The following is a 27,350-nucleotide window of genomic DNA, read 5'->3' on the forward strand; positions in this document are numbered from 1 at the left end:
CCACACTCACTCATCACGACCACCAAAGCGGAGCGCGGCGTTTGAGGAGCAGGGGAGGGGGTCTGTCTCTTGTCCACCGGGAAAAAGAATAACTGAATGTCCAGCGGGGTCGAAATAGTGCGAGCGGAAAGGAAGCGTCGGGAGCTACACGGGTATAGTGCGAAGGGAAGAAAGCGTCGGGACTTGCCATTGCTACGTCACATCACAATCACTCGGGTTCGCGGCACACCAGACGCGGGGGAACGACTGACGATCGCTACCTACCCGGCAACATATACCTCCGACACTCGTTCACTCTGAATTTGGTCTTTGGGCACTTGGAGTTGTACTGCTTTTATATCAGAACGGTTTGACTTTGTCTCTCAAATAAATCTACTATCGCTATGTTGACGCGCCTCTCTCATCATGAAGCCGTGCACCTTGACATCACTCGTGCTCGCCAGCACTGCGCTGGGGCATGATGCCGTGGCGGACCATGTGCTGGATCTCTCGAACCAAGCGTGGAGGCTGCAAAATCTGCCGCTCAACATCTCAGTGCCTGGAAAAGTGCCTTCGCATGTGCACCTCGATCTGCACGCTGCTCAGGTAATTGGCGATCCGTACGTACGAGCCGCCCTTTGGTTCTTGCTTCCCTCAGCGATCTCACAATGCTACCAGTTATTTTGGCCTCAACGACTTCAACCTGCGCTGGGTCGCTTGGGCCAATTGGACTTATGTGACTGAGGTCAAGGGCCTGTAAGTGTGCCGAATGCCTCACAGGCCATGTATGTTGAAGCCCTTGGCCTGACCTCACACAATGCAGCAAGACGGCCAACACGAGCGGCGATCTCAAGACCTTTATCCTGTTCAATGGGCTCGATACCTTTGCAGATGTCTCCTTCTGTGGCAGACATGTCGCAACCACGGACAACCAGTTCCGGCAGTGGCGGCTCGACGTGTCCGACGCGGCCAGGTCGTGCGACAGCGAGACACCGGAGCTCAAGGTGACGTTTGCCAGTGCGCCGAACATGGCTGCCTATCTTGCATCACAACCGGACGCCGAAACCTGGCCATGGGGCATCGAGGGATGGTTCGAGTTCCCCCATCGCGCCTTCATCAGAAAAGAGCAGTCGGATTTTGGCTGGGACTGGGGACCGGCGTTTGCTCCCGCGGGCATTTGGCAGAAGGCGTGGATCATCCAGTTGACGCCGGATGAGGTGTACGTGCCAAATTCAGTCATGGATCTCTATCGCCACGGGCAGGTGAACAACCTGCCGCCGGACCAGACGGCGGACTGGGTGCTCAACTGCAGCATCGACGCCCTGAACAGCTTCCCCAAGGATGCCGAGATGAAGTTCACGGTAAAGGATGACACTGGGAGAATTGTCACGAGCGACCGCCTCACCAACATCAGCAATGCTGGCGACGTCATCACTGGTTCTGCCACATTGGACGCGAAGCAGTACAAGCTGTGGTGGCCGAGCGGAATGGGTGCGCAGAACCTCTACAACATCACAGTGGATGTGGTGAATAAGAACAAGACACTGGCATCTGTCACAAAGCGAACCGGCTTCAGAACCATTGTACTCAATATGGGTGAGATTACCGATACGCAGCTCGCACAGGGGATTGCGCCCGGGAACAATTGTAAGTCACGATCACTGCTCTGCACATCTACCTATGTCCAGGCCCATTGACCTTCGCCAGGGCATTTCGAGATCAATGGGCACGAATTTTACGCCAAAGGCAGCAACTTCATTCCTCCAGATGCGTTTTGGCCGCGGGTCACACCTGAGCGTATCCAAACACTGTTCCGATCCGTCGTGGCCGGTAACCAGAACATGCTCCGCGTTTGGGCCAGCGGAGCCTACTCGCCCGACTTCATGTACGACGCCGCAGACGAGATTGGTATTCTGCTGTGGAGCGAGTTCGAGTTCGGCGACGCGCTGTATCCCGTCACAGAGGATTTCCTCGAGAACGTTCGCCAAGAGGCCGTCTACCAGGTTCGCCGCACGAATCACCACCCTTCGCTGGCGCTTTGGGCCGGCGGCAACGAGCTGGAGAGCTTGGAGCTCCCGGGCGTCAACCGCAGTGCACCGGAAGATTATGACAGATACTTGCACGAATATGAGACGCTCTTCATTGAGACGCTTCTGCCTGCTGTATATGGCAACAGTCGCAGCATAACATACATGCCAAGCAGCACAGAGAACGGATATCTCTCATTCAATTGGTCTCGCCCGATCCCCATCATTCAAAGATACAACAACAAGACGGAGGGCTCCCTATATGGCGACACTGATCACTACAACTACAATTACCGCGAAGCTTTCAACATCAGCACGTACCCCGTCGGGCGATTCGCCAATGAGTTTGGCTTCCACTCCATGCCGAGCCTCGCAACCTGGAAAGAAGCACTACCGGACGACGAGCTCTACTTCAACAGTTCACATATAATGCTCCGGAATCATCATTACCCAGCTGGTGGGTTGAACATAACAAATTACGACAACTCCAGCAAGGGCATGGCCGAGATGACGCTGGCCGTGAGCGAGTACTATCCACTGCCCAACAGGGCTGACCCGATTGCCAATTTTTCGTCATGGTGCCACGCAACGCAAATCTTCCAAGCCGACTTTTACAAGTCCCAGATCCAGTTCTACCGCGTGGGCTCAGGCGCCCGCGAAAGGCAGCTGGGCAGTCTGTACTGGCAGTTGGAAGACATCTGGCAAGCCCCGACCTGGGCTGGCATTGAGTACTCCGGGCGCTGGAAGGTCTTACACAACGTCGCCAAAGACATCTACCAGTCGGTGATTGTGGCGCCCTTGTTCAACCAAAGCTCCGGCATCTTGAGCGTATATGCTGTCAGCGATTTGTGGAGCGATGTCAAGGGTTCGGCGACGTTGGGGTGGATCGGCTGGGATGGTCGCCGCCTGAACCACACGATAGGGGACTTCGACCACATGACGGGCGCATCGTCCAAGTTTGGACAAGAAGAGGTCCAATTCACCATCGGGGCAATCAACACTACGCTTCTTACTTCATTCAACATGACGAAGTTGGCGGAATCGAAAGGCTTCAATGCCACGGAATGTCTGTTCGTGGCCAACCTCACAGCCACCGGGACACCGATAAACGGAGACGCAACGAGAACATATCGGCACACAAACACATTCACCCCAACGCCTTTGTCATCCGCAGCGCTGGTTGATCCCGGCTTGAGCGTCGTCTATAAGAAAGGTGAGGACGCATTCGAGGTCACCGCCAAGCATGGTGTCAGTGCTTGGACGTGGCTGAGCGTCTCGGACCGAGACTCGTCGGTCATCGTCTCGTTTGACGAAAATGCCTTCCTCTTAAACAAGGGACAGACAAGACTGGTCAAATACTCTGTCATCAGTGGCAGCTCACCTGGCTGGGAGGATCGGGTGACGGCAGACAGCATCTATGGGGAGGGTCAGAAAGACTAACTTTTTAGGATGCGGTACTACTTAACTATCAGCGGCCTTACAATACACGTCTAGATGCCATTAACTATTCGGGGCTAAATGTCACGTTGTGCGCTCCTTCTCCTAAATGAAACACCGAGATTGTCTCTTGTGCCCCAAACTGCGACTCAGGAACAGCGTCCGTAGACACTCTCGTGCCGTTAACCCGAATGACTAGGTCTTGTTGTCCACTTCGCGGCACACAAACAATGCCTTTGGTTCTTCTAGGAGCACTGATGATGAGGGACACGCCCTGGTCATGCTCATGCTTGGCCCAGCTAACCTCCAAGTTCCCGTAGGGAGTTGGCACCTGGCCCCTGGCCCACGAAACGTCTCCAAAGTCGAGTAGCGGGCATATCTTCCAGTTTCTGAAGCCGGGTGCCAACGGCGTAACTCCCAGGACGTGGTTGCTCAGAAGCGGAACGATACCCGTAGACCACCCGTGAGCCATTGAGGTGAATGCGCCCTGGTATGCGGACCCGCTTGGGCCGATGCCCTCCCACATCGTGATGCCCGGATCGTGCGACGACATCCAGCCATACAAGCGAGAAATCTCGTCGAAGCCTGAGTTGGACGTTCCAGGGGTGGTAAGCCTTGCTCGAAGCTCAAAGTATGAGATGAACGCATACACGCGGTCCGCAAATTGGTTATCGGGACTGAGTACACTCGAGTCGTAGAACGCATTCCCGTACGGCCTCTTTGCGACCTTGCTCCAATAGTTCAGAATCTGTGCCGACGTATTCTTGTCGGTGATTCCGGCTAGGATGGCGAGGGAGTTTCCGTCTTGTGAGTGAACATCGCAGTAGGAGCCTGTCTGTCCCTTGGGACACGGACCGCCGTCGTAAAACGCATTGACTTTGGTGTCAAAATTGTGCTGCCTCACAGCCATCCCAATGGCTTCGGCATGAGGCAGCCAACGCTGCACGTCGTCTGTCCAACCAAAGGTCTCGGCCAGTGTGGAGGCATATCTCAATGCGTAGACGTAGAGGGCATTGTAGTATGTAATCGGCCCGGATCGTGGGAGAAAGGCGTAGTCCCCGTAGCCCAACTCCGCAGACTTCACCAAAAGGCCGCTGCTTCCGTCCATGTACTTTGGATAGTACCCGTCAAGGACCTTGCGCAAAACAGCCCAGTACTTCTTTGTGTAGGACACGTCGCCAGTGTACATGGTGTAGTCCACACTGCAGACCACCCACCAGAGAGGATAGTCGAATAGTGGGAGTGTATAATTATTTCTGCTCCGAGTCAGTCTCCATTCGGGCGCTGCAGTTCAGCTTGGCTTACATGCTCGCCGGAGGTATCCATCCGTCTGCGCGCTGATGAAGAGCCAAATCCTCGAGAACGTTCCTTGTGGATTCGGCAAAGTCGTGTGACAGGTAAGATGTCAAGGAAGCGACCGCCAAATCGCCCACGTAAGGGTCCCGATCACGCTTGGCGCCGTCGAACAGCACTTGCTTTCCCTCCAGGCTCGGACTGCTGGCATCTCGAGGCTCCGTCTCGTTTGCTAGGAACAGGTCCGTCCCGAGATCGACGGTGTACACGCCATCGTACCACCATTGCGTGAGTTTCTCGTTGGAGCATTCAAACCAGCCAGTAAAGGTGTCGGGTGTACCCAAGTAAGCCGACCACTCCAATGTGACGGATGAGATTGATATCGAGCCCACAGGTGATGTGTACGGCGCATCCTCGGGGAGCGCATCGAGCCATATCTTGACATATCGAAAACCATGGAGGCCATCTGAGCATACCTGCCGTCCAAATTGACACCCATGCAGGTCTTTCCAAGTGTACGCTTCGTTTTTCACCGCGATCTGTCCCCTTACTGTCAGGACACCACAACATCTTGCCAAGGGCACCAACACGAACTTACCTGATCAGTTCCATTGGTAATTTTCTCGCTCTAATCTTTCGGTCAGCACACGTTGCAGCGTGTTGGGCCTGATAACCGTACACCTCCCGCATTGTCAGACCGCGTGAAGTCACTCCGGTTCTTCAGAAACTCCAGCGTCTCGGCAAAGGCAATTCTTAGTCCTGGCAGCCCTTGGGTCCTGTTATGGGAGCCGGCAAACTGAATCTTGAGCACTCCCGCAACATTTTGTCCGAAATCGATGACGATAGTTGGGTGCTCGCGATCGGTCGAGTTTCGAGTTAAGACTGTCGGCCGGCCACCGGATAGAAATCCCTCGGGATTATGCACATTGCCAACGGTATATGAGTCGAGTATCTTCGCTGGTCGCACGTCGAGAGACGGAGGAGACCTGACATATTTGTGCCAGGAAGGCTGCGCGAGCCGACGTTCAGATGAGGTCGGTGCCGAAGTCGCGCAGATCACGGCCGTGAGTGTCAGAAGGGCAGCAAGCTGTAGCAACATGACGATAAGTAATGAGTGAACCTAGTACCACTCAACTTATGCGATCTTGAAGATGTTTCCAAGCCTAATATTCACATGCATCTTGCGGTGGTCTAGGACCTTCTTTTATCCTAGCCAGAGCCAGCAGTGTCCCCGCCCCCGCATCTGATGATGTTCCTGAATCCTGTGCAACGCTGGTCTTACCAGATGTGCGGCGATGTCGACACCGCCGATCCTTAGCTCGGCTTTTCGCTGCAAGTGCTGGCCGAAGGATCGTCACGCTCCCAACACCCCGAGTGACGAGCGCGTCATTGTTCTGCACCACCTCGGCCTATCTTTGCTGCAAAAGCTATGATATATGCATTTCATGATGGTGTGACCGGCGGACTTGCTGCATCGAAATGCCAAGGTTACGTGCTTCATTCCCGGCCCAGCGAGTGATAGCACGGGGATGAACAGCATCGGCCCGCATGTCCGGTTGCAAGCTTTGGCACCACATAATGCGATCACCTAGATCATTCAAAGCCATACGTAGTGAAGTCTCGAAGTAGTCGTATTGAATAGGCCACATCGCCTTTGTACTGCCTACAGACGCTTTAGAAAACCCACCAGGGGCGTCAAATGCTGGTAATGAGTCAACGACATAGATGTACCTCGTACCGCTGCACAGATACATCAAAAGTCTCGATGGGTGGGCTGTCGTCGCGCCATGTCCCTATAGGTCTTTGCCAATGACACTCGGGACTTTTTGCCCCATATGAGCAGCGGGACCGGAATAAGCAGAATGCAGAACGAAAATGCTGAGACAAGGATATGCATATCCCGCAAGCCCATCCCATCGATCCATGGTGTAAGTGAAAAGAGCACTACGACAGAGAGGACGTTGCGCGTGAATACGACTCCAACGAGGGCGTTTCCGATAACCTGCCAATACTAGCGTCAGCCAGAACTATCGACGGCCTGCAGTAGCTGAGATCAAGACGGTAGATTCGACGAGTCTACTCAAGTATGACTCTGCAAAAGAAGCGGGCTTACATCGTGGTAGCAGTCCATGGCGTACGAAAGCGCAATGCTGCTCGTGGCTCCCAGGTTGAAGCCAAACAGACCGAATCCAACGGCCAGAAGGGGCCAGGGAGCCATCTATACAAAGTGTCAACAATATCTACCCAACAATGTTCACAGCATGGTCCCAGAAACGGGAGGTTGCCACGCAAGCAAAGACTGACATATGCTAGCCCAACTCCAAGCATCAAGACACTTGCAGGCGTGAGGATTATGGAGGGCAACGCGAGCCACAGTCGCATTTCCGGTTCATAGACTCCGCCATTTCTCCTCGCGAGCCACACTATCGACTTGTCGTTGAGGTATCCACCGATGATGATGCCCGGAAGATGACCAATGAAGGGCGCAAGGTTCATCAATCCTACCCCCGACGCCGAGAAATTATAAGGTGGTTCGAACAGATATATCGCTTGAACGGAAGTCAAAATCGAAAACTCGGCCAACGTGGTACCGTAGGTTATAGCCGTGTACGCAATGGCCGGGAATGTGAAGAGCAAAACAATGGGTTGAGAAAGATGGGGCAGGATCGGCCCCTCCGTTTTAGTGACGAGGGCAAGTCGCTCACGGTAAGATTTGAGAGGAATTGTCTCGTCGAGGAGAACATTAGACAGCGTTCGTTCGACGACGCCATATTTGTCTCGGGCTGAATGGCCAGGATGCTCGTTGTCTCGCGTCTGCGCTCGCTCGATGTGCGCCTTATCAGGAGCATCCGCAGGCTCATCGGGTCCCGGAGTGCTCGGAACTTGGGCTCTAAGTATAGGCGTATACTTCGACTCCTCGAAGAAAAGGATCGTCAACGTTAGGGTGGCTCCAAAGAGGATAACGCACCACCACCATATCCACCTCCACCCTTGATCGTCGACGATGTACCCAGATGCCACCGGGCCGAGAAACGCGCCGATTGCAACAAAGAGTAGATAGCAACCATTCAGTGCCGCATGATTGTGAACGAAAAAGAGATCTGCAATGGTAATCTGCACAATAGTCTCACTGGTGGCGCCACCAAGGCCCGACAGCAGGCTGCTGATCCACAGGTCTACCGGGCGCTTCATCAGTGCGAACCAGACGCAAGACGCAAGCTGCATGACGGTGCTGACGATATAAGAAGGGCGTCGACCATATTTGTGAACGAGCGGGACGAAAAAGAAGCAGCCGATGGCCAGGCCGGCGTATTGAAGGGCCACGCCACCGTTCAAGAGGCTGACGGAGAAGTCGAGCTCCCCCTGATACTGTCCCCACGCTGTATATCCAATGTCAAGTTGAACGAAAGTCATCAAGACATAGAAGGACACGAGTGCGAAGTTTACGCATTTTCGTCCGGCGGACCAGTTCAGGGGGTCGTTGGGGTCAGAGGTGGGAATAGGATGCAGGATGATTTTGTTGCTAAACTCTTGCACTGCGTAGCCCTCAGTCAGTCAGTCACGTTGATTTCGACGGGAGGTCCGACAGCTAAACCGTACGTTCTTCGAGATTAATGGTACCGGGTGCCCAGAAAGATTCATCCTGAGCATTACTGGAGCGGTCGGTCATCTTTCCTGAAGGTGCTCGTGGTCAACAGGTGCCGATGGTCTTCGCATGTGCAACAGTAACGAGCCCAAGACAAGTTGGGCAGTAACGGTAAAATGATTCAGATGACAGCTTGGGTGGAGGCGAGGCCCTGTTGATGTACCCTTTGCCGCCGTGGCATTGATGCAACGTCGGCAGTTTTCCCGGCGTGGATCTCTTTATCATGGCTCTACTATTGCGTTGCGACACGTCGCTACCATGCATCCCAAGCTTTATCAGTCAATGCTATGCTGCTAATTCCGTTATCTTGCGCAAGCGAGGGAACTGCATCCACCTCAGTGGACCTGTGGCTCGTTTCAACGCCACAATGCGGAACTCGGAAAGCCGGATGATGTGTGAATTCGCCAGCTTCCGCGGTTTTCTGTAGCGACTACGACTAGCCACGCAACCCAAAGAAACAGTCGGGCGCACGGACAAGACGATCCCGAAACATTGGCAATCCCCGCAACGCGCCACACCAGACAGCAGCGACACCAAGTGAGACCAAGCGAAAAATCCAGTGCATCCACGTAGCTGCTGGGCGGGGCGTCTTTTCAAAACATAGTTCCTACGCTTCAATGCAGTGCGCTGTCGCTGTCGCAGAGAGCTCTCTATATATACCGATGTATGTCAGCTTCAAGGTGCATTGATGATTTGGCCGCTGGATGCTGAAGGTTGGATGCGACATGTTGCCAAGCGCGGCCCACCGCCAAGAGAAGAAGCGTCTCAAGTTTGCAAGATGCCAGCTCTCGGAACTGGGTCCATTTCCGGGGTCGATCGTGGAGGCGCCTGGTTCTTTTCACAGCTCCACGAGCTTCCCCAGCGCGATGCCCACATTCCCCCGCAGCCACCACTGTCGGCAGCGTCCACTTGGCTGGACTTGGCAGGATCGGGTAGCTTGGGACAGTTTGCGGAGTAATGACTCGTGCCAGCGTTATTGGCTTCAAGCACGGGTCTGTGTCCTGTCAGCATGTGGCCCGAGGTGCACCATGTGGACAACCATAGAAGCATGACTTCTGGTAGAGGCCAGGTTAAGGTGCTAGCCCACACGAGCCGTCGATATCCGCCAACTAGCTGTAGTACTAATGTCAGCTTGACCCCAGCCTCGGTCGCGTTTCTTTCCCCAGCTTTTAGATACGACGCAGCTCCCAATGCGGTAGCCCCTTTTGCATCCCTTGCTTGGCCCTGCCTCGCAGAATATGCCTCAATGGCCTGGACGTCTCTCTTGTTGGCTTCACCTGTGATGTTTCCTCGTGGGTAGGTAGGTGCATGCACGGCAGGGATTCGAGCAAATTGCCAAAGCAGCGAACTAGGGCACGGCGGTGCGCCGCTGTGAGAGAGGTCAACTAGGTCATTGACGCGTATCTTTCTTCTTCTGCTTCTGCTTCTGCGGCTCACCGTCGTCTTGCGTTGACACTGCCTGCCGGTTGGGCCTTTCTTCACCCGTTGCAGATTTAACGCAGAAAGGGCGCTCGGGCGCGGCCGAGGGTGGCTGACCTAGCGAAGCCCCGTGCCAAGCCCATCGTGCATACTTCCGGTCAGCCTCCAGATCCAGCCATCGGACCCAACCGTCTTGTTATATATATATATTTATATGTATGCCACTTCTCGCTCAAACGTTTGCGCACTCGCACAAACGTCCTTCTACGAAGCATTCTGGAAATGCCACAGAAAGTGAGACGCCACGTGCCGTGCTTCCACATGCTGGGGCGGACATGGCCCGCTGCTGCATTGCAGCAGGAGTCGACAGGTGGGAAGGGGGGTCCCGAACTTGGGGTGGTGGGAGGGCCGCCCGCCCGGTCTTTATCATGGTCGGTGGAGAAGTCCAAGGGAGAAGACCAGACAAACTGATAAACAACGGACCAACAAGCAGCACGATCCATGTTGGAATCCATGCCCGCCATGCCTGCAGCCAGCTGCTGCTTAACCAGAATGTAGGTACCCAGCATGGTCACATCAAATCAGGACCGGGGGTTCACTAAAGCAAGCACCTTAAAATGCTCTCCGCAAATGACGGCCGGCGAGCTTGCTCACGCGGTCATCCGACGCTACCAAGGTTACTGCATTGCTAATGTCAGAAGGGGCGACACTAATTCGCTCGATGCTTTGGCCTTGACCCCTCCCCCCCCAGTCTCCAGTTTTCCCCGTCTCGTACAATCTGACGGGCTGGATGGATGGGGTAGCGGCCGATGGACACGCCGTGCGAGTTGCAAGGGAACAAGCGAGCGATTAACCTAAAGATTTAAGGCGGACGCGACTAGACGTTGAGCAAGGCCGGCGACTGGCCAGTCATGGCATCGCTTCCCGTCTGGCCTACCGGACGGGGCGTCTCGCGCGGCCCACTTCTCCATTATCCCCGGGGGCCGTCTGATCCGATGCTATCAAACAAAAGTTCCGGTCTAGCAGTGCTGCCGCAACGGGTTCATGGTGGTTGCATGTACAAGACCAAGCGGGCTTCAGCTTACGGGACAAGTACCCCGTCCGTCTCTCCGTAGCTGTGGCCGCGCTGATCCCGGCTGAGTGCAGATCTTCTGATGAATCCTTCCAGAAGCCTGTCTGTTCTGTTTCGCCCCCTTTAAATAGAGCATGGAGCGTCGCCTCCCCCCTCCCCGCGCATGTCGCGTCTCTCTGGTTCCCCAGCTGCTCCCCCAGTGGCATCTCCGCGTCCTGCCCTCCCGTGGTGTCATCTAGAACCGCTCAGCAAAGGAGGTCCTACTCGGTAGGGAAACTCGCAAACATGGCTGCCAAAGATGAGGTCTTGCAGTCGAGCCCCTCGGATGCCGAGAAGGGTGGCAATGGCGGCGCCTCTGAGGGCACAAGCCAAGTCATCGGCAAGCAGGAGTCGGTCGTCTGCGTTCCTCACGAGAACTACATGACACGCAATGGCCTCAACCTCGATTCATTCCGCAAAGCTCACTACGGCCTTGGCATTGTTGAGCTGGAGCGGCCCATGCGCGCTCGCCATCTGCATATGATTGCAATTGGCGGCTCGATTGGTGCCGGTTTCTTCGTCGGCTCCGGAGGCGCCCTGAGCAAAGGTGTACGTCTTGAACCAGTTCCCTCCAGAACAGAGCCTGCAATCTATCTAGTGCCCGTTTTTTGTTGACACTGAACAGGGCCCTGGTAGCTTGTTTATCGACTTCCTCATCATCGGTATCATGATGTTCAACGTCGGTGAGTTTTATTGACAGACCTTATCAGCTCATATGAGCAGACCTAGTCTGTGTCTCACATCAACCTTATACCTCTGCCTCTGCCTCTACTTCTATGAATACGAGCTGACCGACCGGCAGTGTACGCGCTCGGTGAACTTGCCGTCCTGTATCCCGTGTCTGGTGGCTTCTATACCTACTCCGCTCGCTTTATCGATCCCGCTTGGGGCTTTGCCATGGGCTGGAACTACGTCTTCCAATGGGCAGCAGTCTTGCCTCTAGAGCTCACTGTTTGTGGCATTACTATTCAATACTGGAACCCGGATATCTCAGTCGGAGTCTGGATTGCGCTCTTCCTCGTCGTCATCATTATAATCAACGTTTTCGGTGCCCTTGGATACGCCGAGGAAGAGTTCTGGGCATCCGCCTTTAAGCTCTCTGCGACCGTTATTTTCATGATTATTGCCCTTGTTCTTGTCTGCGGCGGTGGTCCCTCCGGCGGCCGCTACGACGAATACTGGGGTGCTAGACTCTGGTATGATCCCGGCGCGTTCAAGAACGGTTTCAAGGGATTTTGCGCGGTGTTCGTTACGGCTGCGTTCTCGTTTTCCGGAACTGAGCTGGTCGGTCTCGCCGCGGCCGAATCTCGCAACCCGGTCAAGTCGATGCCAGGCGCCATCAAACAGGTGTTTTGGCGAATCACTCTCTTCTATATCCTCGGTCTCTTCTTCGTCGGCCTACTTATCGACTGCAACGACCCTGCCCTGCTTTCGGATAGCGCCTACGCTGACCCTAAAGCCTCGCCTTTCGTTCTTGTTGGCAAGTACGCCGGTCTCAAAGGATTCGACCATTTCATGAACCTCGTTATCCTGGCCTCCGTCTTGTCAATTGGTGTGTCCGGCGTCTACGGCGGCTCACGTACCCTTACGGCCCTTGCCCAGCAGGGTTATGCGCCTAAGCTCTTCACTTATATTGACAAGTCCGGGCGTCCTCTGCCGTCTGTCATCGTTTTGATTCTCTTTGGCTTCGTTGCCTTTGTCAGTCTGAGTGCTTCAGGACCTACTGTTTTCGACTGGCTCCAGGCCTTGTCCGGCCTCGCTGCGCTGTTCACCTGGGGCTCCGTCTGTCTGGCACACATTCGATTCCGAAAGGCTTGGAAGTACCACGGGCACACTCTAGACGAAATCCCATTCAGGGCTGCTGGAGGCATTTATGGTTCCTACCTGGGTCTCTTCCTCTGTGCTATCGTACTTATTGCACAGGTGAGTGCAGGCTCAGGCGCTTTTTCCCTTATCCAACAGCCCTTGTCTATTCATATAAACATGCTAACTACTTCTCATCAGTTTTATACCGCAGTTGCCGCGCCTCCTGGCAAGCCTGGTGTCGGAACCGCCGAAAGCTTCTTCAAGCAGTATCTCGCGGCCCCTGTTGTTATCATGTTCTGGCTGATTGGCTACCTTTGGAAGCGTGAGGGCTGGCTCAGGACTTCTCAAATGGATGTCGATACAGGACGTCGCGAGCTGGACTGGGATGAGATCAACGCCTACAGGGCCAAGGTTGCGGCGTGGCCTGCTTGGAGGCGCGCGTTGAACATCATCATGTAAACTCTTGGCCCGATGTAGAAAGGGAAGATGTACATGAGAATTATCTCACATCCATACTTGACATTGACTGAATCATCAAGCACGAGCCACAAGCCAGTATTCATACCAATCAGATCTATGTCGAGCCTGTGTTGCTCAAAGAGGCCACTGAAGGACGACAGTAAAATTCGCTGACACATCTTTGACCTCAAATGCAGCAGGTTCGCGGTCTTTTCGGCGTTCTGTTGGGAGGACCCTCATGTTCTGTCCAATGACATGTAATGCTGCATCTGCCGTTCGTATGTTGGTCGCATTATTGCAAAGCATTGCTCTAGTGAAATGGTATGCAAGCTCTAACATGCGTATTACGTGTAGATCTGATGTTCAACGATTGAGTGCGACAGCGTCCAAGTCATGCCTCGCTACAATGAGGGTTGGTCACTATCGATCGTCGTTCGGATTCTGCTTGGAATAACCATGTCAACAAGTACGTTACGTGCCCAACTGCGGGCATACTTCGCTTCATACTTGAACTTGACCGCTTGGAAAAAATGCCTGAAAGGTTTTTATACCAACACGTTTTCGTGGCTTGGCGAAGGCGGTCCCTAAAAATTGGGAGTACTTGTGGACTGGGCAGGGTTTTTGAAGTAGTAGCTGGAAAAGCAAAGCGACAACATGCTATAAAAAGCTATGCCGGGCTATTCGCCAAGCAATCATACCCGACAGCCACTCTGCGCACACCAACGACGTTGAGCATTAGGCTTCAGCTGGACGACGCCTCAATCTCGCATGCAGGGGTGCCATCAGCGCCTCGGGCAGTCACACTGAGAAAGGCTCCTCGTGATGGGAGCAACAGCACGGACAAGCCCAAGCCCACTAGCCCCTTTTCGTTGCGGCTGAATCGAACAGCGCGGGGTTTATAATCGGGAGAATTCCCATGAAAATGAAACAGGCGCGGGATCATGGCCATTTCACCACCATCGCCAGACGCTAAACATGTCGATTAAGGGGAAGCCGCAGACATCAATCCCATCGAAATGTCTCTCGACTCACTGTCAAGCTGCGTGAAGAAATGCCTTCAAGATGCGGCCAAGAGCGCCGGCTGCGACATCAACGATGTCAAATGCATCTGCACCAAGGACGTATCGTCTACAGACGGGTCGACGCTGATGAGCTGCATCCTGAGTTCATGCGCTACAGCTGATGTAATAGGTAAGAATCTCGTGGCCTGCCGCCTGCCCAGAGACTCCTACGACCTCCGTGGTTGATCACATATCAATCGCATCCTAACGCTTGTTGTCTGTGCAGCTGCCGGCAGCGACCTCATCAAAATTTGCCAGCAAGCCACTGGCACCGTTTCCCCGACAGCCACCACCAAGTCTACCGCCCTCCCGTCAACGTCAGGCACCGGGCGCGCGACCAACGCGTCCTCTGCCACGGATACTAGTGCTAAACCCGATGCCACCGATCCGTCGGGCTCGAGCACTACCCCGACCGCGAATGCTGGAGCCACGGACTCCTCCAACACGGGCGGGCTGTCCACCGGGGCAAAGGCAGGGATTGGCGTTGGCGCAGCACTCGTGGTGATTCTGCTGATACTTGGGGCATATTTTTTGGGGAGGAAGAAACGACAAAAAGCCAATACTACTCCGGTCCCGGATCAGCAGGACAGTCCCGAAAGCAAGACGGGCGCCCAGGTGCTATCGAACGAGAAGACTATCGGGGAACTGGAAGGGGAACGGTGGGTTGCTGAGCTTTCGGAACATGGCACGCCTCAATTTGTCGAGCTTGAGGCAGACAACCACTACAGCCGACGAAGACACTGATCGAGATATGCGATGACGGGTACCTGTAATACTAGAGAACGGCATTGTGTCTTCTATTTATCGGGCAAATATCCTGTAGGGTACACTTTGTATACAGTGGGCAGTGCGAAAGGCTTGCAATCCCACCAGTTTGGCACTATAGTGATGAATCAATATCAAGATATACCATGCAGTAAAAAAAAAAAACCATCTTTGCCCGGTCGCTTTGGTAAAGATTTTCACGATCTGTTGCAGACCGGTTCTCGGCGCAGCCCTACTAGGGTCAGGGGCCTTTGCGCGTCCATCAGCCCTGGCGAGCAGTATCGTAAGGGTGCTATGTAGCAAGCTGTCATGCCACATTCCAGCACGCATTAGATGCGACTACCACGATGTGGGCTTGCGCAAAGCGCTGCGAGGCAAGGCTCGCTAATAAGTACAATGGACCAGGTCACCCAAACGACACACGCCTCCAACCACCAAGTAATCAAAGTGCGTAGGCCCTTGGTTCGCATAATGCACATACCTTGTTGAGCACGAGCACGGAGAAAGGGCAATTCAGCCAAGCAAAGCATAATTTATGCCAACGACGGCGGGGCCCCTCACCGACGGAAGTGGATTTAAACACGAGACGTCCTTCATGCGATCTTTTTTCCCTTTCCATTTTCCAGTTGTGATTGTATTGCTAGTAGTGAGCGCGGCATTCTGTCATCTGCTTTGCCGTATCTGACCTGCACATGTATAATCACCGAAGGCCTGAACTAAGCGCGGAGGAACAGGCCTGAAGGATCAAATAGTAAGCGGGGGTTATCGGGGCTCAATGACAAGCATAGGAGCATCGCAGCAAGCATTCGAAGGCCCACATACATACGATTCAAATCCCTTGCCCTCCGCTCGGAGGAGATTTTATTATGCTTGGCCAGGCAGAGGACCAGAACGGTGGCGCACGCGAGTATGACCACGGCTGGAATGTGTCATGACCCAGCGAGATGAAGAGTAAACAACGACAGGCTTGCCGGCCAATTGCGCTCCCAATTGCGTCTCACATGAGTGTCTCACACGATGGACGATTGCCAGGTGTTATTAGGATCATACCCGTATAATATCTCAGCATGCACGTTTTCTCTTCATCGAACATGGGCCATGGACCTCTCCTCGTGTATCGCTGCTTCGCGCGATGCTTTTCTCCTAGCATTGGCTGGGGATGCAAAGCCATCATCACCAAGCGGAAACGCCGTCGCCACCATCATGGACCCCAGCAAGCTGACCGAACTGACCCTCCTATCCAAGTACATTGTCGAAACGTACGCGGCCGCTCCGCTGGCACAACAACCACACCTGGCCGTCGACCAGGATGGCAAGCCCGCCGCCGGGCTCACGCTCGTATCCAAGTTCTACCCCGTGGACGCTGCTAGCGGCGGCGGGAGCAGCAGCCTCGACGGCAGCTCCGTGACCCATACCGTGGCCAATTACTCGTACCCGCGAAACGACAGCGCCGCCGCGTATACGACCGATCGGCCGTCGACGGGCAAGTCGGCCAGGTCCTCGGTGGGGTCTAATGGGTCGTCACCGGGCCTCACTGATGATCGTACGATATCCGAGGTGTCCTTCGACGACGACTATCAATGCCATACATATACCTCGCGGCTTTGGGACAGTTTCTGGACCCAAGAAGCTTTGCAGCAATCCATGCAACAGCCTGGGATGCCATCCAAGAACCACTACCCAGACACGATCCCACCGCTCAACCCATCTCGTCGACAACTGTCTCCGGAAAACCAGGGGCAGCCGTGGCCATTGCCGGGACGCGAGCACTGGGGACGCCAGATGTATCCTCCACCCTTTCGCCCGCCGCCGCCGCGAACAGAGTCGCCGAGTGTGTACTCAGATACCCCCGCCCGCTTATCCCCCGAAACTACGTCAAGCGAAGCGGCTTTCCGAAATCACCGGCCGCCGCCGCCGCCACCGCAGGCAGCCTTACGATCAGTCCGCCCTCCTCGACCAAACCAGGGCGTTGTTGCTCATCAGGGGCCGTATCGCTCTGCTGCCAGCCAAGGGCGCAGTGTTCCCATGGGACCCTCCACAGCCAAAAGCGTACCTCTAGTCCCGCCTTTGGCGATGAAGGCGAGGCCCCTGCAGCTCACAGCACAACAGGCGAAGCGGCCGCCTGATGCTCGTCCTAGCCCACTCCACGCCCCGAAACCGAGTATGTACAATATGGCAACATCGTCGTGCACCAGGCTCCCGGCAGCCGGCGTCAACGCCCCTACCCCGCGTCGCCCACGTCAACACAGGTCCATGACCGACCTCCTCAACCGCCCTTTGCCCCCTCTGCCCGAACCCACCCCAGAGCCGCAATCGGTGTTCGAGGACGACTCGTCCGACGAGGACCGAGATAGTGACCAGCAACGTTCCTTTCACCTCTTTCACGGACGCTCTTCCAGCGACCATCGCCGCCCATCTAAAAGCCCGACGTCGAATTCAACAAAACAAGGGAATCGTACTCTTCCTCGGGCTCCGGCTCCGCCTCGGGTGCCGCCCAAGTGGCAGCAGCAGCAGCAGCAGCCGCAGCCGAATTGCCATTGCAAGAAGCCATCTTTTGAGTGGAAGCGACAGGACTCCAACGTGTTTGGCCGAGTGTTTGGACAACGCCACGGATGACAGTCAGTACCGAGGCGCTAAGCGGGCCGCCACTCCCACGGCGCTCCTCGTTGTTTACAGGGATATATGGAGTATCTTCTTGGGTCATATTTCATGCTTTTGCACTTCCAGTTATTTACTTCCATCCTTTCTCTTCCGTCATCATGGGAAGTATAGAGCTTTAAGCGGGCATTGTTTGGCGCATTGAAATTCGGCAAACTTGAGACATTCGACGGGCCTGGATCGAGAACCTATTAAAGTATCAAGTATGTACTGCCTGCTGAGAAAACACGGTGACAGTGCTGTCTGCAGGGCGATACGCAGCAGCACGGTCCACCGACGAAATATGATAATTTGTGTTTGCGCGGATATTATACTCCTGATCCGCCATTCCATCGTGAACTCGCATTGATACTAGTACTCTACCGCTGTCAGGGGGCCATCGACACGCGCCAACTAGCCGCCGACTCGCCTCGACCCATTCCAGCATATGAGACATCAACACGCGTCCGAGCGACAAGCCAGACAGACCGAAGGGGCGTCGTGCAAGATTTTGTGATACGCATCGCACACATAAGCTGTCCATGTCTATGTGCATTGTTGCTGGACACGACCTACAGGCTCCTGCTCGAGTTCAACGTTGCAAGAACGCCACCGTACGACTCGGTCTAGTTGCATCACGAGTCCCTTTTCTCAAAGGGGCAGAGGGGCTTTACCCTTCACAAACGCTGTTGCAGGTTCAGTCGCAAGTTGTAAGGTACGCCCCTATGTGAATTGATGGTACAGTCTAATGTGTCTAGATACTCGGGGCGGTGAAGTGAAGAGCGCATCAGTTCACGCACTGCTTGGGCGTCCAGTCCACCTGCCAACAGGCCGTCAGTAACAATCTTCAAAAAGATGCAGTCAATACGCGTGACTTACAAAATCCTCGTTGATCTTTCGAAGGTCCGGGCACCCAAGGTTTCCGGCATCCAAGGCAATCTCCTTCTTCAGCTGCTGGATGAGCCGCTCCCCACCCTCTTGGCCGTAGATGTTGGCGTACATGAAAGGACGGCCAAGGCCAACCGCCTTGACGCCAAGAGCGAGCAGCTTGAGCACATCTGAGCCGTATCGAACGCCACCATCTGCGAAGATTTCCATCTTCGTGAAAAGGTCGCGGTTCTTCTGGTGTATTTCGATAGCAACCTCTAGCGACGTTGGTGCTCCATCCAGCTGGCGGCCGCCATGGTTCGACAAGATGATTGCTGGCACGTTGTGCTTGGCAGCTAATTCTGCATCCGCAAGGGACCCGATTCCCTTCAGAATGACGGGAAGCTTTGTCATCTTGACAAGCTTATCGTAATACTCCCACTACAGCCAGTTAGCGATTTGATTCAACGGCATAGGTTGGATTACAATCTAGCGTACTGTGAAGCTTGAGTATGAAGAATCACTGTATTTACGGTTAGAAAGATTCGGGATAAGCACGGAAATCAGGGTGGCCGATCACACTTACGCTGAGCCGACATCGTACCGGGCAGCACGATGCCGGTTTCCATCGGCAGCGGAATCCACTGTGAAAACAATGGCCTTGGCACCAGACTCCTCGGTCCTTCTGATAAGCTCCTCCGTCTCCGTATCGTTCTCAGCAGACAAGTATAGCTGCTGAGTGGTTAGCACAAATATCTAGGCCCTGGAGGTCGGTAATAGAACAACCTGTTGGAACGTGACCTGTCCTTCCGCCTTCTCTGCCGCAATCTCCTCGATCGTGCGCGTCGCAAACAGTGCGGGCTAGTGAATTATGTCAGAAATTTCTTGGGTTTTCCACAGCTGAAATAATCGTCGCACCATATAAAGGATGTTCTCCTTGGCAGCAGCCTTGACGAAGTTGATCTCAGCATCGGGATGGGCCATTCCCGCCTGCGCACAGGGACTGATGTAGAATGGGGCTGAGAAGTTATGGCCCAAAATAGTGGTCCTTGAAGATTCAGCCTCGTCAGTATTGGCGACCCCGATAATGAGGGATATGAGGTGCGTACGATAAGGTCGATTCAATATTCGAAATGTCTACCAGAACGCGCGGGCGGAAGGTATACTGGTGGAAGACCTCGAGATTTCTCCGATACGTATACTCCCCAGCAGCTCCATTGCGGTAGTACGTATAGTTTCGGACCGGCAAGCATTTTCTCGCAATGGCGTCGTAGTCCGGGAGGCCCCTTGCCATCGTAATATTTGGCAGACATCCATCGATTAACCCCTGAGGCTTCGCATCGGTAGGGCGTTCGTCGGTTGCGTTTTGGCCGTAGAGGAGCGGGTCAAGGCCCGTGTCGGGTTCGTTGAGGAAGGGTCGAGCTGCCAGGGCTCTGACAGCCAGAACTGATAATAAAAATACCGACTGCATGGCTGATCACAGTGACTTGGACAACAGTCGATGACAACCAACTCTTCGAATAAACCTGCGGCCTAGCATCTACTGAGCAGACATTCCGCCACTTATATACCAGCCGATCATCGGACGCTCTTTGACAGAGTGCCCCTGACAGCCAGTAGTACCCCGGGGTCGTTCATGCGAGTGGCATTTGCTCATCCAATCCCTCAGTGACGCGGTGACGCCGCCATCCGCCAAGACGGATTACGCAGCCTTCTCGAGCCCTTCCGGGCCAAGAAACGCGCCATTATAGATTCGGCCCGCGTCCTGATTGTGCCCATGTATCCAAGAAGGCAGGCGCAAACGGCCGTCAGGCTGTTCCTGGGATGGTACATGACTCGACACAACTTCCAATTCCATGGGTCGATAGCTTGATGGCGTACAACGTCTAATACTAGGCGCGCGGCCACCCACTACGTTACGCTGGGCGTTGTGCATTTAGTCAGCGATCCACCTAGATTAAAGGTGACGCCTGATCTTCGCCCCTTGGAGGGACGGGTAATAAAGCCTGCGCTATCGCCGCTTGGGGCAAAGGCGGTTCATGCAAGCCACGATCTGACGACGATGTTTGCCGGTGGGATGGCCCTGGGTTTTTTTCTCCACACATGTCGGAGCTGCCGAGCTGGCAAACCGAGTTGCTACAACTGCTGTCCCACTCTGTCCCCTTTGCTCATCGAACATGCCTTGACATGTCTTGGCTGTCCAGCGTTGCAGCCGGCTGCTGAAACGTTTGCACGGACATTCTGCAAGTCAGACGAGATGCACGCTACCGACAGTTCTAGTAACACATGCCTATTCGAGCAGGAGGGACTTTCTTGCCCGCCGTTTGCTAGCATCAACCCCTCCATTGAACGTACGGCACGTCGACGATCTACACGCGAGCACCCGCACCAATGTTTGGGGTCTGGTGCATCAAGGTCAAGCCTCGTTGCCGTACCAAACATTCCAGAGCTACCGACAACTCGTAGCAATTGAAATAACGGTAAACAAAAAAAAAGGCCTTTCAGGGCTTCAATCGCAACATAAAGGACCTCAAGGTGGTTAGTTAGCATGAATCCTCCTGGGCCGCTTGGGCCTTGACCCATAGTGGTCACGACATTCTGTATGCCGAGTTCTGTTCATGCGCTTTCCCATCTGCGCTGACTCGGGCAAATGGCCCTCTCCTAACATTTACTGGAATACTTAATTTGGAAAACCCAGCAATACTTGTCGGCAGTGATCATGTCCTCGGTCACTTCAAGCGTCACTTGTCCCGCTTCAGAAAAGCTCCATTCAACGGCTCTGTCCTTGTCCATGCCCAGAGCCACGATCTTGTCGCCGCGCACAATCGGAACCTTGGCCGCGATTGACATGGGGCCCTTGGCCGGCTCTTGGAGGCTCAGGACGTAAAAAGCATCATTCGTTTGCGTGAAGCGCAGGTCCCCCTCCTCCGGCGTCACGTACCAGTAGGTCGTGTTGAAGAGGGCCGCGCCGTGGCGGTTGATCCAAGTACCGGCTTCACGGAGGTGTTCCATCATTGTCTCGTGGATAGACCCGTCCGCGCGCGGCCCAATGTTGAGCAGCAGGTTCCCGTTCTTGCTCACAATGTCCACCAGGTTGTGCACCAGCGTCGTGGCGTTCATGTACTCGTCCGCCGACGTCGCGCGGTTGAACCCGTAGCTGAAGGGGTCCATCCCCCGGCTGCTCTCCCACTTCCGAGCCTGCGCCACGCTAAAGGTAGCGTACTCGGGGGTGTCGAAGTCTGCGGCCCAGGGACTGCCGCACCGGTCGTTGATGGCGACTTGCCTGCCCTTGGACCGCGCCCAGTTGAACCACTCGGCCGCAAACACGTCTGTGCCGTTGGAGGCACCGGCATCGCACCACATGATATCGGTGTCGTACTCATATGCCAGTGTCTTCATCTGGGGCACCATGAGGTCGTCGATAAAGTCCCCGATCGGCAGGCGCCCTGTGTACGGCTCGTTCAACCCCGTGTAGGGATTTCTGGCGATGATGCCCGGATGCGAGGTAGACGTTACGCGGTCGAACTGCGTAAAGCCGTACTTGCCCCAGTCGGGGTTGAACCATTCCGGCAGAGAAAAGTAGGTCCCACGCTTCAGATGCGGCTGGTGCTTCTTAGCAGCTTCAAACAGCTCAGCAAGGAGATCTCGATGCGGTCCATAATGCAAAGACGATCGGTTGGTGCTTGCTCCGGTGTTGAAGTTGGCGAATCCGTCGTGATGTTTCGTCGTGAAGACGAAATACTTTGCCCCCGAGTCGGCGAAAAGATCTACCCATTCCTTTGGTTCGTACTTTGAAGCGGTGTAGTTTTCGAAAAAGTCATCGTAGTTGAGATCCGGGCCAAAGGTACGGAGGCGATACGCGTTGAACCCCGATCGATCTGCCGCCGCGTGCTCTTTGACTCTCGTCGAGTACCACCAGAACCACTCGGCGTAGCTTTCGGAAGGGGTCGAATTGCCCCAGCCAGGAACCGAATAGGGACCCCAGTGGATGAAGATGCCAAACTTGGCGCCATCGTACCACTCAGGGGCCTCGTGCTTGACTAGGCTCGTGGATTGGCTGTCCCAATCGCGTATCCCGACATCCACATGGTCGAAGCTGGCTTCGATATGCGGCTGCTTCCTGGCCTTCAGGGACACTTTCACGATAGCGTCGGACGCAGCGCCCATCACAGCAACTAGGATCCTCTTTTGGTCGCCGGAGCAGAGCCTCTTGACAATTGTCGGTGATGGTGTCCTGACGCCGCGGCCCTCTATCGCGACAGCCATATTCGAGACACAGCCACTGCGCCCAGCGTGGTCTACCACCACCTCCACCAGCTGGCGCCCTTGCTCGTTGGTATTTTGTGTAGGCCGCACGTTTTGTATTTGGATGCCAGCAGCCTTGGTCTCCCAGAGCGACAGCGAAAACATGTGCAGTCGACCTGTCGTGGTATTGGTGGTGTTGGGGAGCACGATCCCCCGCAGCGTCTTGCCCGGCTCAATGATGACCGAGCGCTCGTAGATATGAGTCGCATTGTGATTGGTATCGTTGTGCGTAAAGAAATACGGAAACGTGATTTCCCCCCGGCGGATCGCCAAGAACCACCAAAAGGCATGCGCTCTGATCTCGGCCGTCGACGTTGTGTTGTCCGTATATAGCAAAGTGACGTTTCCCGAAACAGTGGTCGATCGCGTGTCCGACGCGAGTAGCATGGACGCCGCGAAGTAGGATCCTGATGGATCAACTTCAATCGTCTGCCCGGAGCAGATGAGGTTGTCTTTGGCATTCTTGTCCGGATCATAGCCGGGGAACAGATACGAGATGCCGGTGTCGGCAGATCGGTACACGCCATTGACCCCGACTGTGTCTGCCGGGTAGGACTCATTGAGGGTATTCAAGGCTGCTTCGCCCGGAGCGGAGCCGAACGCCTTGTTGTTGAAGAATGATGCCAGTGGGACGTGTACCGAGCGGCCGTTGGTCCACCTCCCAGCAGAGAATGGAAGGGCGGTCAAAACCGCGAAAAGCACTTTTGGCTTCCACATCGTGTCTGTGCTGTCTGCATGTGGCAATGATAAGGGAAGACAAAACCATCACTCAGGCATCGCTGGCAATCACTGAGGTCGAGGAGAGGAGGAGAGACAGCTTGAGCACCAAATTATATAAACTGCCGCCGGTTTCGGGGCTCGACTACGACCAAGGAATAGCTCGCGTCAAACATCTCCCACTTCCGACGGGTATCAGGACCTGCAATCGCTTCCAGCCGGCGGATGTTGGGCTTATTTTGCCGACTGCGACTGATAGTACCCGAGAGCAACAATTCACGACTGCCAAGAATCCCCCGACTGCGGGGACGGCGAGCTTAAACGGCTGCTGACCCCCACGATGGGGCGCGCGCGAAAGATGGAGGGTGTGGACGACCCACGATCTGCGCGGGGTGTAAGATCGCCGTGGCGTTGGAGACTGGCGAACGAGCGTAGCAACAGCATCATCCGGGGGCCCGCGATTCAATATTTTATTCTATGAAATCCGTCCATCTTGGTATCTCGGGAATATACTATCCTTTTTTGCACTGCGCACAATTGCAGAATATCACCGCTCGGCTACGTCCGAATAACCTCCAACACCGTCTTGCCCAGCCCGCCTTTGCCCCGGTACGTCAGCTCGCAGGCCTCCCGGACCTTGGCGATGTCCCTCATGTCTACTCTTGCGCCGACGACGGGCACCAGCTTCCCGTCCTCCACGTAGCCCCTCAGGGTGTCCAGGTCCTTGCCAGTCGGGTCCAAGAACCAATACATGTACTCCACGCCCCAGCGCCACGCGCGCAGCCTGCGCAGCGCGTCTCCCCCGTTGAGGAACACGCGCCCGAACCACGGAATGCGAGGATTGTCGGGGCGTCTCATGACGCTCGAGGCCTGGAGCGTCGTGGCGGAGGGCTTGGTGGAGATGGACACGATGAGGCTCGTCGACGGGACCATGAGGGACAGGAACTGCATCGCTTGGCCCGTGGTGTCGAAGAAGAAGTCGACTGACCGGGCGGGAATGACTTTGGCGGGATCTTGTTTGGTGTAGTCAATGACTGCGCGGCTGGTCAGCTTCATTCATATACCCTCAGCGCGGCAGAGCGAGTGGCTACATACTTTGGTCCACGACACCTTGGCCGAGGAGCTCCGCGACCTTGGGGATCTTGGAAGTCGACACGGTCGTGATGACCTTGCCAGCATGGAAGATATTCTTGGCGAGCTGACAAGCATACGCGCCGGTGCCGCTCACTGTCGTCCCAGTGTCAGTACATGAGTATGCCGCACTCCGCTGGCACAGACTACTGCCCAAGGGCATGACAAACGTACATCCGGCAGGTATAAAGACCGTCTTGCCTTCCAACGACCCCTTGTACTTGCCCAAGACCTGCAATGCCGTGACGCCAGCGAGCGGGAGGGACGCAGCGTCGCTAAAAGACAGGTTCTTGGGCTTGATGGCAACGTAGTGCTCCGCGCACTTGACATACTCGCTCCAGGAGCCTGGCAAAAGACCATTATTAGTGCCACATTTCATTCCACCGCGGAAAGCCTGGCAATGCTCCCTCTACCCAGGGAAACGAACCTCGAGAAACCTCGGGCAACCGCGTGTAGACCTCATCCCCGACCTTGAGGCTCTTCACCCCCTCTCCAACCTCCGCAACAACACCCGCGGCATCATAGCCAATCTTGTACGGGAACCTTGCGCCAGGGTCAGCTCACATTTTCGGTAGTAGTAGTAGCAAATAGATTTGGCAGGCAAGCTCACTGCTCCTGTACGGCAATCTTGAAGACGCCGTCGGCCTTTTTCACATCCACGGGATTGATGCTCGCGGCGTGCACGCGGATGAGCACGTCGGTCTCTTCCGTGACGGTCGGCCGGGGCACCGTAGAGAGTTCATAGCGGGACGGATCGGTGTAGGTGGGCGCGGTGACGGCGAGCATCTCGGCGGCCATGGTTGCGAGTCGAATTGCACGCACCTGATGGATGATGCTCAGGCGTCAGTCAGTGCTATAGCAGGGGCGGGCACGTCGAGATGCACGTGCTGAGATGGGGAGGATGCTGGGTTGGATTCACGCGGCTGAGACACTGGCGCTAAAGCAGATGTTTGTTATTTTTATTCTGACCCTGGAGTTGAATGGAATTTTGAATGACTGACCAAGCAAGCCCGTCAATCAAGATGAAGCGGGTGCGCCCGCTGCCGATGAAAGGTTGGCGGCGGAGCGGCGAGCCCGAGTGGGGCCGCAGGGCCGATCCATATTTCTTGTCCGCCCCCGAATTCGCCGAACGCCGCGCCCGTCGTTGCTGAATCCCGCACGCATGCGGACTTGGGGGCGCGACACGGACTTTATGGTCGGGCTTTGATGAACAAGCTTCATTCCCTTGATCGTATCATTTCAGATGTTCATCTCTCTATTGGCGAACTGCCCGTTGCATCGTCGTGGCAAGGAACAACTGGCTAGCTGGCCTTGGCCGTCAAGCTGCTGGTCTCTTCCTCCGCACCTAAAGCCCACTGTAAGGGGCTGATGGGTATTTTATTTGATGACGGCCTTGAACGGATGGATCAAGAAACGCCGGCGGCCCGCGCGACTACTAGACAGCTGGCAAATACACGGTCTTTGTGCTTGCTTAGCATGAATTGTACCGCATCATATGCAGGCCCGTATCAAAGCATGGATGAATGCGCTTGCAAGCCCTGCAACCAGGACATCGCTCATTCTCCCCAGTGTAGCCCGATAACATGTATCACGGCACCCATTGACCGCTTCACGGGCCCAACTGTCCGTGGCTATGAGAGAAAAATACGCCGTGCTTGCATTTCTCCTACATCAATACTTGATTAGTGTCGTTCGTTCGTTCCGCGTGGATGTGAGGCAGAGCACCGTGAGAAGGTTTCGCTTCGTTGCTGGTCCCGCACTCTATAGGTACATAGCAAGTCCAAGACTCCATCAGCATCGCCACATCCCAACCTTCACTGACATCTGCCGCCAGGCTTTGGGTCCAGGAACAGCTCTTAAGTGCCACTCGAACCCGGGTCTCCCCCGGGATAGTATACTGTATTTATAAGCCTCTCAAGTCCGCAGGGGTGGTGGAACGCACGCCGAGCTTGGCCATGCGGGAAAGCCTTTTCTCCTCGCCGAGCTGACTTGGAGGTGCCACATTGCCAAGTGGACTTTTGGCCAATATCGCCTAAAATGTGTCAGTGATATGGGCATGTGCCCTATGATCGGTTGGCAACGATTGCCACACTGATGCCAACGGCCACATAGCCTCTGTGCCCCCTTAACGGAGAGCTGCCTTCGTGTTAGGTGGTTGATCTCTCTGGTGGTGCCTGGGTTGACGGCTGCTTGGTATCACGTAACCTCCGAATCTCAACATGTACCTTTGCCATTTACTTCATCAATGTTCCAGGGGTGGTTAAAATTTTCCGCCGCTTGTTACCGGAAGGCATTGGCAAGCAGCTCGACCCGTCTCGCGCATGTGGCGAGCACCCGCTCACGGCCTCGCTCGAGGTAGCACGAGCACACAGCGTGTCATTGTGCTGTCCTCGAACGCGCACGGCTCGACTACTGGCGCGCGAAGCGTGACGACCACACGTACATAGGCAACAGACGCCCGAGCGGACATCAAACACGCACCAAGGGCCGCATGCGGCGCGTTGCGTCACTGGACGCTGGAATTCGCGGCAAAACCCCACAGCGATGAATGAAGAAAGACGGAGAGGCCGACGCTGCACAGATACGGGGGGAGGGGAACCCAATATCGCAACTGCTTAAATTACACATGTAACCCTGGCACGCCTGTGCTTCGGTGAGACTGGCGATTTTGTTAGTCTACCGAGACGTAC

General features: G+C 55.1%; 9 protein-coding genes across 11 annotated transcripts; 4 read left to right on the top strand and 5 right to left on the bottom strand.

Moving 5' to 3' along the window:
- The first annotated feature begins 131 nt into the window (after positions 1–131).
- On the top strand, positions 132–3,505 carry JDV02_004739 (Beta-mannosidase). Its single transcript, XM_047985972.1, has 4 exons — positions 132–599; positions 658–735; positions 803–1,626; positions 1,687–3,505. The coding sequence occupies exons 1-4, from the start codon at positions 406–408 to the stop codon at positions 3,444–3,446; spliced, it is 2,856 nt and encodes a 951-aa protein (XP_047841952.1). The 5' UTR covers positions 132–405; the 3' UTR covers positions 3,447–3,505.
- Positions 3,123–5,835, bottom strand: JDV02_004740 (uncharacterized protein; the record flags this gene model as incomplete). Its single annotated transcript, XM_047985973.1, has 5 exons — positions 3,123–3,421; positions 3,473–4,699; positions 4,749–5,275; positions 5,335–5,364; positions 5,416–5,835. The coding sequence occupies 4 exons, from the start codon at positions 5,833–5,835 to the stop codon at positions 3,511–3,513; spliced, it is 2,166 nt and encodes a 721-aa protein (XP_047841953.1). The 3' UTR covers positions 3,123–3,421; positions 3,473–3,510.
- A 514-nt stretch (positions 5,836–6,349) lies between these two features.
- Positions 6,350–8,486, bottom strand: JDV02_004741 (uncharacterized protein). The gene is made up of 4 exons (XM_047985974.1): positions 8,337–8,486; positions 7,041–8,272; positions 6,850–6,954; positions 6,350–6,738 (listed from the first exon to the last, which is right to left on the bottom strand). The coding sequence occupies exons 1-4, from the start codon at positions 8,404–8,406 to the stop codon at positions 6,490–6,492; spliced, it is 1,656 nt and encodes a 551-aa protein (XP_047841954.1). The 5' UTR covers positions 8,407–8,486; the 3' UTR covers positions 6,350–6,489.
- Positions 8,487–10,972: 2,486 nt separating this feature from the next.
- Positions 10,973–13,323, top strand: INDA1_1 (Amino-acid permease inda1). Of its 2 annotated transcripts, XM_047985975.1 has the most exons (4): positions 10,973–11,461; positions 11,538–11,595; positions 11,715–12,835; positions 12,917–13,323. In XM_047985975.1, exons 1-4 carry the CDS (start codon positions 11,159–11,161, stop codon positions 13,175–13,177), a joined length of 1,743 nt encoding a protein of 580 aa, XP_047841955.1. In that variant the 5' UTR covers positions 10,973–11,158; the 3' UTR covers positions 13,178–13,323. The 2 variants fall into 2 exon arrangements, with proteins under 2 accessions (XP_047841955.1, XP_047841956.1); XM_047985976.1 differs by having other exon boundaries at positions 11,538–12,835.
- Positions 13,324–14,193: 870 nt separating this feature from the next.
- On the top strand, positions 14,194–15,143 carry JDV02_004743 (uncharacterized protein; the record flags this gene model as incomplete). The annotated part of the gene is made up of 2 exons (XM_047985977.1): positions 14,194–14,368; positions 14,465–15,143. 2 exons carry the CDS (start codon positions 14,194–14,196, stop codon positions 14,980–14,982), a joined length of 693 nt encoding a protein of 230 aa, XP_047841957.1. The 3' UTR covers positions 14,983–15,143.
- A 503-nt stretch (positions 15,144–15,646) lies between these two features.
- On the top strand, positions 15,647–17,968 carry JDV02_004744 (uncharacterized protein). The gene has a single exon (XM_047985978.1). The coding sequence runs from the start codon at positions 16,021–16,023 to the stop codon at positions 17,617–17,619; it is 1,599 nt and encodes a 532-aa protein (XP_047841958.1). The 5' UTR covers positions 15,647–16,020; the 3' UTR covers positions 17,620–17,968.
- Positions 17,969–18,427: 459 nt separating this feature from the next.
- On the bottom strand, positions 18,428–19,491 carry JDV02_004745 (L-lactate dehydrogenase (cytochrome); the record flags this gene model as incomplete). Its single annotated transcript, XM_047985979.1, has 6 exons — positions 18,428–18,460; positions 18,520–18,948; positions 19,006–19,030; positions 19,094–19,239; positions 19,294–19,368; positions 19,426–19,491. The coding sequence occupies 6 exons, from the start codon at positions 19,489–19,491 to the stop codon at positions 18,428–18,430; spliced, it is 774 nt and encodes a 257-aa protein (XP_047841959.1).
- A 1,677-nt stretch (positions 19,492–21,168) lies between these two features.
- JDV02_004746 (Alpha-L-fucosidase) lies at positions 21,169–23,529 on the bottom strand (the record flags this gene model as incomplete). The annotated part of the gene is made up of 1 exon (XM_047985980.1): positions 21,169–23,529. The coding sequence occupies one exon, from the start codon at positions 23,527–23,529 to the stop codon at positions 21,169–21,171; it is 2,361 nt and encodes a 786-aa protein (XP_047841960.1).
- Positions 23,530–24,075: 546 nt separating this feature from the next.
- Positions 24,076–25,604, bottom strand: JDV02_004747 (uncharacterized protein). 2 transcript variants are annotated; one of them, XM_047985981.1, is made up of 5 exons: positions 25,271–25,604; positions 25,088–25,203; positions 24,835–25,005; positions 24,625–24,756; positions 24,076–24,563 (listed from the first exon to the last, which is right to left on the bottom strand). In XM_047985981.1, the coding sequence occupies exons 1-5, from the start codon at positions 25,456–25,458 to the stop codon at positions 24,088–24,090; spliced, it is 1,083 nt and encodes a 360-aa protein (XP_047841961.1). In that variant the 5' UTR covers positions 25,459–25,604; the 3' UTR covers positions 24,076–24,087. The 2 variants fall into 2 exon arrangements, with proteins under 2 accessions (XP_047841961.1, XP_047841962.1); XM_047985982.1 differs by having other exon boundaries at positions 24,835–25,604.
- Positions 25,605–27,350: the final 1,746 nt, after the last annotated feature.

Source organism: Purpureocillium takamizusanense, chromosome 4 (assembly GCF_022605165.1).
Source record: "Purpureocillium takamizusanense chromosome 4, complete sequence".
Classification (NCBI taxonomy): Eukaryota; Fungi; Ascomycota; class Sordariomycetes; order Hypocreales; family Ophiocordycipitaceae; genus Purpureocillium; species Purpureocillium takamizusanense.